Source organism: Canis lupus, chromosome X, assembly GCF_048164855.1.
Source record: "Canis lupus baileyi chromosome X, mCanLup2.hap1, whole genome shotgun sequence".
NCBI lineage: Eukaryota > Metazoa > Chordata > Mammalia > Carnivora > Canidae > Canis > Canis lupus.
Window position 1 is genome coordinate 23267011 of NC_132876.1, and position 13589 is coordinate 23280599.

General features: G+C 34.7%; 1 protein-coding gene across 7 annotated transcripts in view; it reads left to right on the forward strand.

Annotated features, from left to right (window-relative positions):
* The window catches only part of SMARCA1 (SNF2 related chromatin remodeling ATPase 1), a 72980-nt gene that overhangs the window by 37127 nt on the left and 22264 nt on the right, over positions 1-13589 (forward strand). For all 7 annotated transcript variants that reach the window (XM_072817401.1, XM_072817406.1, XM_072817407.1 and 4 more), the window contains 3 exons: positions 4122-4232; positions 4492-4605; positions 13188-13310. In XM_072817401.1, coding sequence (XP_072673502.1) covers positions 4122-4232; positions 4492-4605; positions 13188-13310 — 348 coding nt within the window. The remainder of the gene's footprint in view (positions 1-4121; positions 4233-4491; positions 4606-13187; positions 13311-13589) is intronic.

A 13589-nucleotide genomic window follows, 5' to 3' on the forward strand; every position in this document is an offset into this window, starting at 1 on the left:
CCTTTAAGATGCCTTTGTGTTTTTTCATGGCTTCATAGTTCATTTCTTTTTTAGTACTGAGTAATACTCCATTGTCTGGATGTATCACAATTTATTTATTCATTCATCTACCAGAAGACATCTTGGTTGTCTGTAAGTTTTGGCAGTTCTGAATAAAGCTGTCAAAATCTTTGTGCAGGTTTTTGAGTGTACATAAATTTTCAGCTCTTTTGGGTAGATGCCAAGGAGCATGACTGCTAGAGCATATGGTAAGCTTATGTTTAGTTTTGTAAGAAGCTGCTAACCCTTCTTCCAAAGTGGCCATACCATTTTGCATTCCCATGACCAATGAATGAGAATTCCTGTTGCTACATATCCTCACTAGCATTTGGTGTTCAGTGTTCTGGATTTGGCCTTATAGGTGTGTAGTAGTATCTCATTCTAATTTGCATTTCACTGACATAAGATGTTGAGCACCTTTTCATTTATTTCTATCTGTATATCTTCTTTGGTGAGACATCTATTCAGGTTTTTTGCCCATTTGTAAAATCAGGTTGTTTTCTTAGTGTTGAATTATAAGTTTTTTGTATATTTTGGATAACAGTCCTTTATAAGATGTGTCTTGCAAGTATTCTTTATGTGCATTTTTCTTATTCTCTTGACCCACATTGCATTTTTTTGCTGTGTCTTTTTAGGTTCCTTAATTTGAATTAGTCCTCAACCTTCTTTTGTCTTTCATGATCTTTACACTTTTGAAGAGTATTTGTTAGTTGTTTTGTAGTTTTGGGGTTTGTTTGACATTATCTCATGATTGGATTGAGATTATGTATTCTTTGGCAAGAATGCCATGGCAGGGATATTAAGTCTTCAGTATATTTTACCAGGGAATATATGATGTTGTGTCCTATTACAGGAAATATTAACCTTGATCACTTAGTTGAGGTGGTGTCTGCTTTGTTTCTTCACTGTAGAGTTACCATTTTCCCCTTTTACTTGATAAATGTCTTGGGGAATATATTCCTCAAATATATACCCACTGATTTTAGCATGTATTGGTGGAGTTTGCCTGCAACAGTTATAATTGTGTTTGTCTAATAGTAATTTTGTATTTCTTTCATTCCAGCTACATTTATTAGCTGGGATTTTTCTGTAAGGAATATCTGTTCCTTCTCATTTGTTTTCTAATCATTTATTTATATCAGCATGGACTCATGGATAGTTAATTTCTTGAGTTATAATACAGTTTTATCATTATTTTGTTTGCTGAAATTGTTCTGTAAGCTGTTATATTTTTAACTCACAGAAATGAATTTTGTTAAAATAAGAAAGCTTATTTTTGGATATTGATTTTACTGAAGAATGAGATGTGAGCCATTTTAGTTTGCATTGCAACTAGTATGCTGATAATGTCATTATTGCTGTCATTATTTCTGGTAGTTTTTTTTTATTTCTGGTAGTTTTTAGTGTCATGACTTATATCTATCTGGTTGTTCTATCTATAACCTTAATTAGACTCCTTACATTTTATTCTGATGAGATGAACATGATGACTAGCATGAATAAGGTAGAAATTGTTTTTAGATCCCATTATGTGATATGAATTTTTAAAATTCTACAGTTACTTCTATGGGCTCATTGGTATTAGGGGTGTTTTATAAAGTGGAAAAATATTAAACAGCAAAGAGTCCAAATATCAGTGGAGTGTCTAATCTATATTCTTAGAGTAAAATTAGACTAGTAAAATACTTACCTATTTCTAATGCAGCAGGTTTTCTTGTGCTTCCAATTCTAGCAAAATAATGTACAAATACAGAGAAATATTAGTAGTAATTATGATTACTTATATTTTTATAGTTGAATGAGAAAGTCAGATTTTAGAAATATTCTGATTGGAGATTATCTTTTATTTCTGGATTTTCATATTTTCTAGATAGATTCTTAAAATATGTTCAAATTATCCTTTGAAGAGAATTGAAAACCTATAAGAATGTTGTTTTTACATAAATCATGGGAATTACACAATGAGATTTTCATATGTGATTCGTTGAACCAGTTGTATTACTTTACAACCATACCTGGTAAATTAAATCATTATGACTGACATTGATCCTGAAGAAATTAACCTGAATTACTTTGTATTAGTGTACTCTTATCTAAAAGAAACGAATTAAAAAAAAAAAAAATAAAAGAAACGAATTCAGCATGATTTACTTTTTTTGAAAGTTTGGGAATTGGCTCTTAATACTTATTCCACATTTGAATACCTAGACCTGCATATAAGTATGGGTTAAATGGCCAGTACATTACTTTTGACCAAGTTAATTTAAATTATTATTTATTTTCATTCCAATTGGGACAAATAACATACTGGTTATTTATAAAATATCTTTTCTATCAAAGGGGGAAAACAAAACTACTTTTATTGCTTTGGGTATTTCTTATGTAAACTCACATTACAGTGTCTATATCTCATAGAATTTTAGAGTTAAAAGATAACCTCAAGATCATTTAGTCTAACCTTTTTGTAATTAAGAGATCCCATTTATAGCATGTGGGGCAGTTATTCAGCCTCTATTTGAATGTGGTCGTATTGGGAATCTTCCTCTTAGGAAAGTTCATTTTACTGTTTTATATTTTTTGGTTCTCAGAAAACTTCTAATTTGACTTAAAAGCTCCTTGATGAAAGAGATTATTTTATTCATCTTTGTATCCCTGACACTGACTTGTAAATGATACATTAGGTACCTAACACATACTTGTTAATTTATATAGTTAGCAGTCTACTTTCCACATTGGTTTTAACATATGGATCAGCAGAGAACTGCATTCTTTTCTAGTTAATAAGTTTTTATGTATATGAATGCTACCATTATGTCTGTCTTTAGTCTTTACTTCTTTGGATACTGTGAGAGTTTGTAGATCTCTAGCCATCTGAGTCATCTTAGTTTAGTATCCACTTTTAACCTGTGATACCAAGGTTGGTTGGAACTCAACCCTTTGATAAGATCAAATAGAGTGGGATCATTAATTGGAGATTAATGGCTTCTTTTGTGTGCAGGCACTATGAAATCAAGAAAAACACCTGAACTGTAAAACCATCCCTATAGATTCCAGAATTTCGTATTGTCAGTTTTGCCTATTGGCTTTTAAATTGTATTTTCTAGCTGATATTGGGGTAGAGTTTTGTAATGCTACCTAACCATCGTTCACCCAACTTTGGGTGTTTAATAATAATTTAGGTTTAACTCCTGGCAGTTTATCTAATGCCTTCACTTATATGGTCACATTAATACTCAAGGTAGGTGTTACTATTCCCACTTCACAGAAGGGGGAATTAGTTTTCCCGAAGTTATACAACTGGTAAAATGGTGGAACCTGGTTTCAAATTCAGTTCTTTGCTGATTCCACTGACTCCCCATGGCTACCTTACCAAGACCTTATTTTATTTTATGTTTTTAATATTTTATTCATTCATATGAGAGAGAGAGAGAGAGAGAGAGAGAGAGAGAGAGAGAGAGAAAGCATGAGCAGAGGGGAGAGGCAGAGGGAGGGGGGAGAAGCAGACTTCCTACTGACCAGGGGAGCCTGATGCAGGGTTGGATCCAAGGACCCTGAAATCATGACCCGAGCAAAAGGCAGACACTTAACTGTGTGAGCCACCCAGACGCTCCATCTTACTTCATTTTAAAATTTCTCTTTATTTAAAGGGATATATGCCTATTGTGTTGATATTCATCACTTACCTCTTTCAGCTACTTTTTAATTCATACAGTTAACACAGTTACCAGAATCAATTTTAGTTTTCTATATTAGATATAGATACTATGTATTTTGACATAAAATACTAGCTCGATTGTGCAAATTCTCCTCAATTACTAAGGAAGAACTAAATTTTTTAGTGAGAACTAAACTTACTCACAAAAAGAAAGAAACCAAAAGCATTCTTTTACCCAAACGTGGCATAGACAGTTCAAGGGTTTGGAATTTGAGATGTATAATTGTGAGACTTCTAAATTGCAAGTTTTGATTCTTCTGAATGGCTGTAGTTTTCTCATGCTTCTGCAATCTTGATGTATTTGAGTTTCATAAACATTTTTGATTTTTTGATTTTGATTAATTAAATTCCTTGTTCTTGTGTATAGCTTGGGATGGTGGAATGGATTGAACCTCCTAAACGAGAACGCAAAGCAAACTACGCAGTGGATGCCTACTTTAGAGAGGCTTTACGTGTCAGCGAGCCAAAGGTTCCAAAGGTAAAACAGTATAAGACCAGTTTTTATGTTCTACAGCAGAATTCTCTTGTAACATGGTATGTAATTTACATTGGCTTGTGTCAGTGCAACAGCATTATAATCCTTAAAATATAACAACAGTGTAGAAAAGTACTTGATATGGCCCAGCCATATAAAGGCATTCCATTATATTTTTCTATATATAAAAGAAAGAGTAAAAGAAGTATGTTCACTTCATGTACTGAAAACAAATATATATGTAATCCATTTTTCCCCATAGGCTCCACGACCTCCAAAGCAGCCAAATGTTCAGGATTTTCAGTTTTTCCCACCACGTTTATTTGAGCTCTTGGAAAAGGAAATTCTTTATTACAGGAAGACAATAGGCTATAAGGTAATTTTTCAAGTTCTTGTTTATTTAACTTATTTTTATTTTTTAAAGTTCTTAGATTAGTATAATGTAATCTTTTAAGTGAATATAGTCTATTAAATTAGACTGCAAGCATTCCATTTTAATGTGAGAGAACATAAGAGTACATCAAAACAGTGGTGTTTCTAAATCCAAAGAGGAGGTTTAATTGGAAGTAAAGCATCAAACTACCAAATCACCAGCAGGATCATCACAAGATGAGATTAATGGAGAATTATTCAGTATTTCAAAAATAATGATAATAATATATATATTATTTTAATAATGCTGATGTTTGAGTGGTGAAAGAATATGTAGAAAGAACAATAGGCATATGTTTAACTAGAAGTGAATATATGAAAAAAAAGAAGTGAATATATGCTAAATGACAGGAAGTTTTTAATCATTTTCCTTACTATGACCAAGAAATAGTTCTTTTGTATTTATTGTTCTTTGGTTGATGGAAGCCCTGTTAGTAGTTATTAGATTGTTGTCACTTAGGTGTTAAAGATAATGATAAATGTGATAACAAATTCTAACATTTTAAAATGGTCTCTTGGAAAACAAGATTCTTATTTATATAGGTAGATAGGAAGGAACCCATTTTTAGTGAGTGAAATGTTTATCACCCTAAAGCTAACACACTGAGAGATTAAGCATAACTCGTTATTCTATATGCTGAAACTGACTTTCCAGAGAATGGAAAGGGATACCAAAGGTATAAAATTCAGTAGTATAAGCAAAATTATAGAAATATTAACACTATTATAATTTTATGAAGTTTTCTCTTTTATGAATTGGAAGCTATGTTTTAAAATTTATTTTGTGAATCTTTATCACAAGTGGAACTGTGGCCGATTATTTTGATCAGTAGCTGTAATGTGACTAGAAAAGCTCCATGGATAATAAGATAGTTCATTTATATTTTGGAACTACAGTGGATCCCTAGAGTATTTCCACTATTTGTCCAAAGTGAGAACATTACCATTTGAAATGGACAAAACAGGGTTTGCTTGCTATTTGTGTGCCGAATTTCAATATATATAAACAGGAACAAGAAACTGAAGGTGAATATAAGTAGTTAGTTATAATCTGACTAGGGAAATATTACATTTGAATCTATTTAACTAACATGACTGGATAAAATCTGTCTTAGGAAGTTGTCAAAGAATAAAAGTACCATGGTTGAACATTCAGACCAGGAATAAAATCAGTTTCAAAGAAAGTGAAAATGGTGACATACCAAAAGAAACCGGAAATTATAGATTCAAAATAAAAATGAAAATAGTTAAATTAATAAAGTAACAATATTTCATGAGGTAAACAAATATATCTATTATCCCAGTAAAAGTAAAAAAAGTTTAGGTTTAGATCATTATTTTGTTACTTTTGTGGACTATTATTAGTGAGACTTGAAAAATAATTGAAATGTTAAGCCCAGTTAGTAATCAGCCAAATATCTGTGTAGAGCATTTTATAATTTATGAAATGCTTTATCACATACTTTATTTGATTTCTAATAGCCCTCTGAGATAGATGTTATTATAACCTCCATGTAAGAGGTGAGGAGACTAAAGTTCTGAGAGGTCAAAAGACTCATTCAAGGTCATATAGCTAACAGAATTGCCAAGGGTGCTGGTCTCCAGTCCGGGTCCTCAGTGTTCAAATGCTATGCTCTTTCCACTCAGACATTCTGCGCTATTTCTGCATGTGACATAACCCTGCTGCTTTTTGCAGCCCTAAATAAGGACTGTGTTTATAGTGGTGTGACATGTTGTTTGGGAGGTGAGCCAAGTGGTAGTCAAATAGCAGTAATAAAAAAAAATTATCTCTGCCAATATAAGTGTTTATACTCCTTCTTTGGAGATCCTGAGATTCTGCCCTGCAATAATATAAGCACCCACCACATCCTCACCACAACTCTGGTTTTGATGCAAGCAGTGCCTTTCATTACAGGCAGTTTGTGGTTAGGGGTGAGGTCTCATAATCACAGTTGGGTGGTGGCCAACTGGAAGGATATAGAGGAGAGAGAAACATTGGAGGAGGGAGGAATGAAGGGACAGCTGCAAAGAGTGATAAGAAGGAGGCAGGTGGAAGAAGGGATGACAGGGATGAATGAGGAATGGGAAGATGGCATGGAATCCATGCTATGGCACCGTACTCTTTTCCTCACCTCCCAGGGATAAATGACAGAAAGAAGTATGAGTGAAAGGAGGGTTGGTTTTCATTTAATCCATACTTGTTGAGTACTCCTCTGTGTCAGGTCCTATGCCACACATTGACAATATAGTGAATAAGACAGACAAGATCCTTCAGTCCATGCAACTTGTGTTCTAATAGAGCAGGCAGATATTAAGCTGATACCACAGAGTAATGACATTATTTGTTTTCTGTGCTTACAGAGGGTGCTACAAGGGAACACGATAAGGGTATCTAATATGGTTTGGGAGATCAGGGAGATGGTTCCTAAGGAAGTGTTACTACATTGAGATCGGAGAGATGCACAGGAATTAGTCAAGTGAGGTGTGGGGGGAGAAGAGCTCAGGCAGGGAAGCCATAAGTACAGAGGTGTTGCAGTAGAGGAAGGATGACGGTTCCTTCAGAAACTGAAGGCAGGAGTGTTGGTAAGGAGGGAGAGGTGCGAGATGAAGTTGGTGAGTGAGTAGAGTCAGATCATGTGGAGCACTGAAAGTTAATTGTAGGTCACATTAATTAGGTTAAACTTTAGCTTTAGAGCAAGGAAAACCACTGAGGTGCTTTTAAGGTGGAGGGATGGGTGGGTGGTAAAATACTAATAGCAGATACTTATTTAGTCCTTACTTATGTTCCTTTCTGTTCTTAGTTCTTTTAAAAGATCAGCTCATTATCCTCATAACAGCCCTGGAACTATGCATCCCTGTTTTACAGATGGGGAAACCAAGGCACATAGAGGTCAGGTAATTTTCCCTAGGTCAAACAACTTTTAAGCGGTAGAGTATGATCAGATTTGTATTTTAAAAGATCACTCTGGCTGCAATACAGAGAATGACAAGTTTTTCTAGGGAAACCAGCCAGGAGGCTGAAGTGCGAAAAGATGGTGGTGGCTTGGAGTGGTGGTGATGGTGGAAGGAAAATCCATCCCCTACCACTCTTCTAGCCTTGTCATCTCTTTAGCTTCATTTTGGATTGCCTTTGTGTATCATCTTAAGACTTGCCTTGATCCTCCATAAATGCATATTTAGCTGAGGATTTATAAGACAAATAAGAGTACATTCTGGATATTGGCTCTTTCTGAACCTTGTCTCTTCCATTCTTTACCAGGGGATGCAGACCTGAGCTAAGGTGGGTGCTTTAATTGGGTAGGTGTTGTGTTTGAGTTCAGAGTATGGACAGATGAGCATGGCATGCTAGTCATCTGCAAAAGCTGTTTTTTTTTTTTTTTTGCAAGGATGATGTGATATTGATAACTGTTATACATATCTTCTCAAAGATACCTAGCATTGTTTTTTCTTCCCTTATAGCTCCAGAAAACCTAGTAGAGCCACAAAATGAGTGGAGCAATAGCTTATTCTCAGTTGAAAAGAATTGCTACAGTGCAGTTACCTGGTATTCTCTGTGTATAGTTAGGTTCTCAGAAAGGGACTCCTTTCCTCCTTCTGCTTATAGGATTGCTAGCTCAGGGGAGAGAGGTGTAGTCTTATAGCTGAGGGTATTGTACACAGTACTGTTCTGTCCATTTTGAGTCCCCATAGTTTTACTCTGTAGTGATTTTGGGTGGGACCAGTAAGGGGCTCGGTACTTTTTTTTTCAAATATTTTATTTTTATTTATTTGAAAGAGAGAGAGAGAGACAGAGAGAGAGACAGAGAGCATGAGCAGGAGGGGCAGAGGCAGAGGGAGAAGCAGAGCTCAATCCCAGGATCCCAAGCTTATGACCTGAGCCAAAAGCAGACTCTTAATGACCCAGCCACCCAGGTGCCTTGGGCTCTGTACTTTTGAAGCAGTTGGTAAGGAGCATTTTGCTCCAGAGCCTACTTATTTGCATTTTTATTTTCTATTTTGTTCCCCCTGCCCCCGATATTTACGACAACAAGGTCACAACAATATTGCTCATGATAAGATCTGGAATTAAAGAGTTTTGTTTTAGTTGAGACTGAGAAATACTATTTGTTTTGCCCTAACCACTTGGTGGATAGCAGTGCATTGTGTGCTAATTCTCCCTGCTGTCTAAGCTTTGACCTTGTTGCAAGTTAGACACATTCAGAAGCTTTATTGCTTTTGCAACTTAAAGGAATTACTTAATGTATTTAATCACTGTGTTCCCTGAAATCTTTTTATTGGTAGTGGATGACTTAATTTCAATTGCAGAATTAAAAATATCCAGAGAATCTAGAAGTCTCGTTGAATCTAAGACCTGGAGTGAAAGACTTTTGCCATATTTGAAGCTGAAGAAAGCTGTAGAACATTCTAACATTTATTTTTCATAAAAAATTCTTTAGAGACAGTTACAAACATTTGACAAATGAAGGAAGTTCCATAATCTTTGTGAGTTTTGGTAATGTGCCATTGTGAGCCACCTGTTTGCAGTGGTAGAACAGTACAGTGTGCTGATTTCAGTTTGTGTGCCACCACATTTAATTCATTATTCCATATTTCTGTGAAATGCTTGCTAAAACTCAATCTAGCCAAGACCAGAATTTTTTTTTCTCACTTTTCAATGGAACACAGCTCTTAATTAAAATGCCTTAGTGTGTCTGACTAGAAATCTAAGTAATAATTGAGATGTTTCCTTTTGAAAGATAACTTTAATTAAATTGTGGCTGTATTATGTGTTACTGGGGGCCAACAGTAAGACACACAGTATGAATGCTTGGGTTAGCTTCTAGGTATCCCTTTAGTATTTTTGGTCTATAATTTGTCTACTTAATTCTTACATAGCACTTTGAAATCACTCCAGGAAGTTTAGTGCTGATAAGAACCTCATAAAGTAAAAAATGAATAGCTTTTAAAAATGATGAATATTAAGGACTTTTTTCTTATGGGAGGAGATATAAGAATGTAGGAATTTTGAGTCATTTCTAATTCTAGAAATTTTAGCAGTATTTGAATTAAATTTTATGTATTTGAATTAAAATTAGTAAACATAACATGGATGAAGTCATTCTAAAGTTGTGCTGTATTAAAAATATGAACAGTGGATATGGAAGAAGTAGTCTGCCATGGAGCCTAAAATCTAAAATCTATTGGTATAATATAATATGATTTTACTTTTATTAAAGTTCAGGTGGAAATTTTTAGTACTGGGGATATCTGCATAGGAATAAACAGTTTATTTTGTGTGGGTATGTTTCCAGGTATGTTTCCATTTTCTGGCATAAAATTTGGTGTTTATGAAATACTTTGTTAAAGTATGGTTTGTTGGACATGGAAAATTCGAAGCTATTTGATAGAGAAATGTCTTAAGATTAAAGAGGTTTTTCTTCAGTTAAAATTAAAATTTGAAGCCAAAGTAATTTCACATACCAGCAAGGATCTGTTAAACTTTTAAAGCTATATCTGTAATTTTTCCCAAACATTTTGTTATGAAAAAATTGTAAACACACAAAATATTGAAATAACTATACAATGAAGTCTGTGTACACAACCACATATATTCTCCAGTTTACATCTTGCTGTGTTTATCATCTGTTTGTCCATTTGTCCAGCCTCTAGCAAATGGATATCCAACTTATTTTTTTTATGCACTTCAAAGTTGCAGATATAAGTATATTTTACCTGGAAACACTTCAATATGCGTATCATTAATCAGAGTTCAATATTTACTCAATTCTTTTTTTAAGGTAAAATTTGCATACAATGAAATGTATAAATCTTAAGTGTTTCATTCAATTTATTTTGACAAATGTATATGCTGACATAACTGAAACCCCTATAAAAACATAGAACATTTCTGTCACTCCAGAAAGTGCCTCTTCCCAATTTCTATACTCACTTCCCAGAGGCAACCACTGTTCTGATATTATTTTCCTCCGTAGATTAGGTTTTTTCCTTAGAATTTCACATAAATGGAATCAAACATTATGTGTAAGGTGTCTTTCCCTTAGCATAATGTTTTTGAGTTGCATTCGTGTCCCATTATCAGTTACTCATTCCTTTTCATTGCTGAGTACTATTCCATTGTAAGAATATATCACAGTTTGCTTATCCATTCTCATGTTGGTGGACATCGGACTGTTTTCTGGTTTTTGGCTGCTATGAGTAAAGCTGCTGTGAACATGTGTGCAAAGGTCTTTGTATAGATATATTAGGAATGGAATCGCTGGTGTGCCTATAATTTAAAACTTGAATTTAGCTATTGTAAAAGTTATTTTTTATATTTATTTTTGATAAAAGTTACTTTTGACCATGCTTGTCACTGAAATGCATCTCATTTTTAACTTATACCTTCTTTTCTATTTCCATTTGTTACCATCCTAGGCCAGATGATCATACCTCATTTCTAGATTATGACCATTCAGCTGGTTCTTTTACCTCTAGTTGCTTCCCTCCTTCAATCCATCCATCACAAAGCTTACAAGTGAGAACACTACATTTTGGCACTTTAGTCTCTTCCTGAAAAATCTCTAATGGTTGCTGTTGTCTACTGTATAGTTTTTGTTTAAGTAGGCTCACTGCCCAGCATGGGGCCTGTCATAGGGTTTGAACTCATGACCCTGAGATCAAGACCTGAGCTGCGATTAGGAGTCACATGCTTGGCTGAGCCACCCAGGTGCCCCACTACTGTGTAGTTTCAAAAGCCCTTATAAATATATCTCAACCTGGCCTTGTTTCTTATCCCTTTTTAATATAAACCCTATATGGTCTTTCCTGGCCTTACTTTCACCACTTTTGCCCATATTGTTCCAGCCTAGAATGTTTCCCTCTTCTTCCCCATCTCCCCAAATCCTTAGAATTCAGAATTCCATAACTAGGTTGTGATCTTCCTGTAGGCAAGGACCATATCCACTACTTTTATATTTCAATGAATACCTATCATAGTGCTATGGACATAATAGACATTTATTTATTTTTAAAAGATTTTATTTATTTATTCATGAGAGACACAGAGAGAGAGAGAGGCAGAGACCTAGGCAGAGGGAGAAGCAGGCTCCCTGCAGGGATCCCGATGTGGGACTTGATCCCAAGACTCCAGGATTACGCCCTGGGCAGGTGCTAAACCGCTGAGCCGCCCAGGGATCCCCCCATAATAGACATTTAATCAGTACTTATTAATTTGATTGTCTGGTACTGATGATTGCACACGAACATGTTTTTTTTTTTTCAGTAATTCTTTTAGACCCAGTTAGTAGAGTTTACATTTAAAAAACCATTGGATGCAATTGTTTTAAGAAATACATAGTTCAAGTTACATTGCTATAGTTTTAAACTCTATGAGATATGTATAACAATTAGAAAAATACTTTGATATGTATTATAATTACATTGTAGTAAAACCATGATTATTTGATATCCCTAGTGAATGAGTTATTTATGGTAGGTGTGCATATCAAACAGTGGAAGGCTTAGTGTCAACCCTTTTCATGTTTAATGGAATGCTATAAATTGTACTTCATGTGTTATGTACCTGTCCTCTTAAATTATGGTGCTTACAGTTGTTACTGCAGGTGCACACAGACATGGTGTGAGGCTTTGGCCTGAGTGACTTAGTTTGTCACTCCATACTGTGACTGCTGCTCTATACTGCTGAACTGTCCTGTTTGTCTGTGTTCACTCTGATACCTTGAACATAGAGGCCACAGTTTTGAGGTACGAGTGAATGGCTGACTGCTTACTTCCTTGGAGAGCTGAGCTTCTTTCCTCAGTCTTTTGGACTTGAGCTCTCTGCTTAGTTGTCAGTGTATTTGTAGCTCTGTATCTAAAAGACTAGAATTTCTGTTGGTTACTGCTACTGTAACTTTTTCTCTTGACTGCAGGTTCCATCATAGCTATTTGTGTGCTCTGCTACCCATTCCCTCATATATATTCTCTACTTTTTTTGGTTCTTCATTATCCTCTCACTTCTTCCAGTCTTTGCATTTTATGTGAAGATGCTCTCCCTTTCCATACCCTGGCAGGCAGTAAAAATCACACCTTTCTTTTTGCATTTTGAACTGATCAGAGCATTGAATGCAATCTTCAGGTGCATTGTACTTCTCTACCCTGGTCTGTATTGCCAGGTGAATATGGACTATTTCTGTTTTTTTTCTGGGCTTGAGATTTTATTGTATAATGTTGATGTTGGCATAATATTATTGTTACTACCATGTATTACAGTTTTATAAGGATGTATTTTGTTCCACAGTTATGATTAAATCTAGAACATAATGTGGCATTTTAGCAAGGGGTTTAATTCTAAAATATGCAGCACATTTAAGAATGGTTTTTATTTTAGTAATATCATGGTAGTAAGAACATGGAGAGGATTATATGTCATTCTGGTATGACTTTAAATTGTTTACTGTTGAAATAACTCTAAGATTGATATGTGTATATACATCCTCAATTACCTTTTCCCAATAGTTTACTTATCATTCATCTCTTGGTTTATAGGTCCCAAGGAATCCTGATATTCCAAATCCAGCTGTGGCTCAAAGAGAGGAGCAAAAAAAGATTGATGGAGCTGAACCTCTTACACCAGAAGAGACTGAAGAAAAAGAAAAACTTCTCACACAAGTAAATTATTTTAAGTGCCAGAAGTGCTTCTAATTAGCTAGTAGAAAAAAGAAAAAACAGATCACATTTACCTTTTATTGTATGGGCTGATTAGACACATCAGCAACACTCAGGGCTATATTGTAAACATACATTAAGATCAGCTATTCCTATTTTTTATTGTTTTTGTAGAATACACCCATTCAGAATTGCTAGAAAATACATAAATGCAAAATATAAGTGTCAGTTATTACTAAGAAGACATGTATTTTTATCAGTCAGTTAATCCATGTATGAATC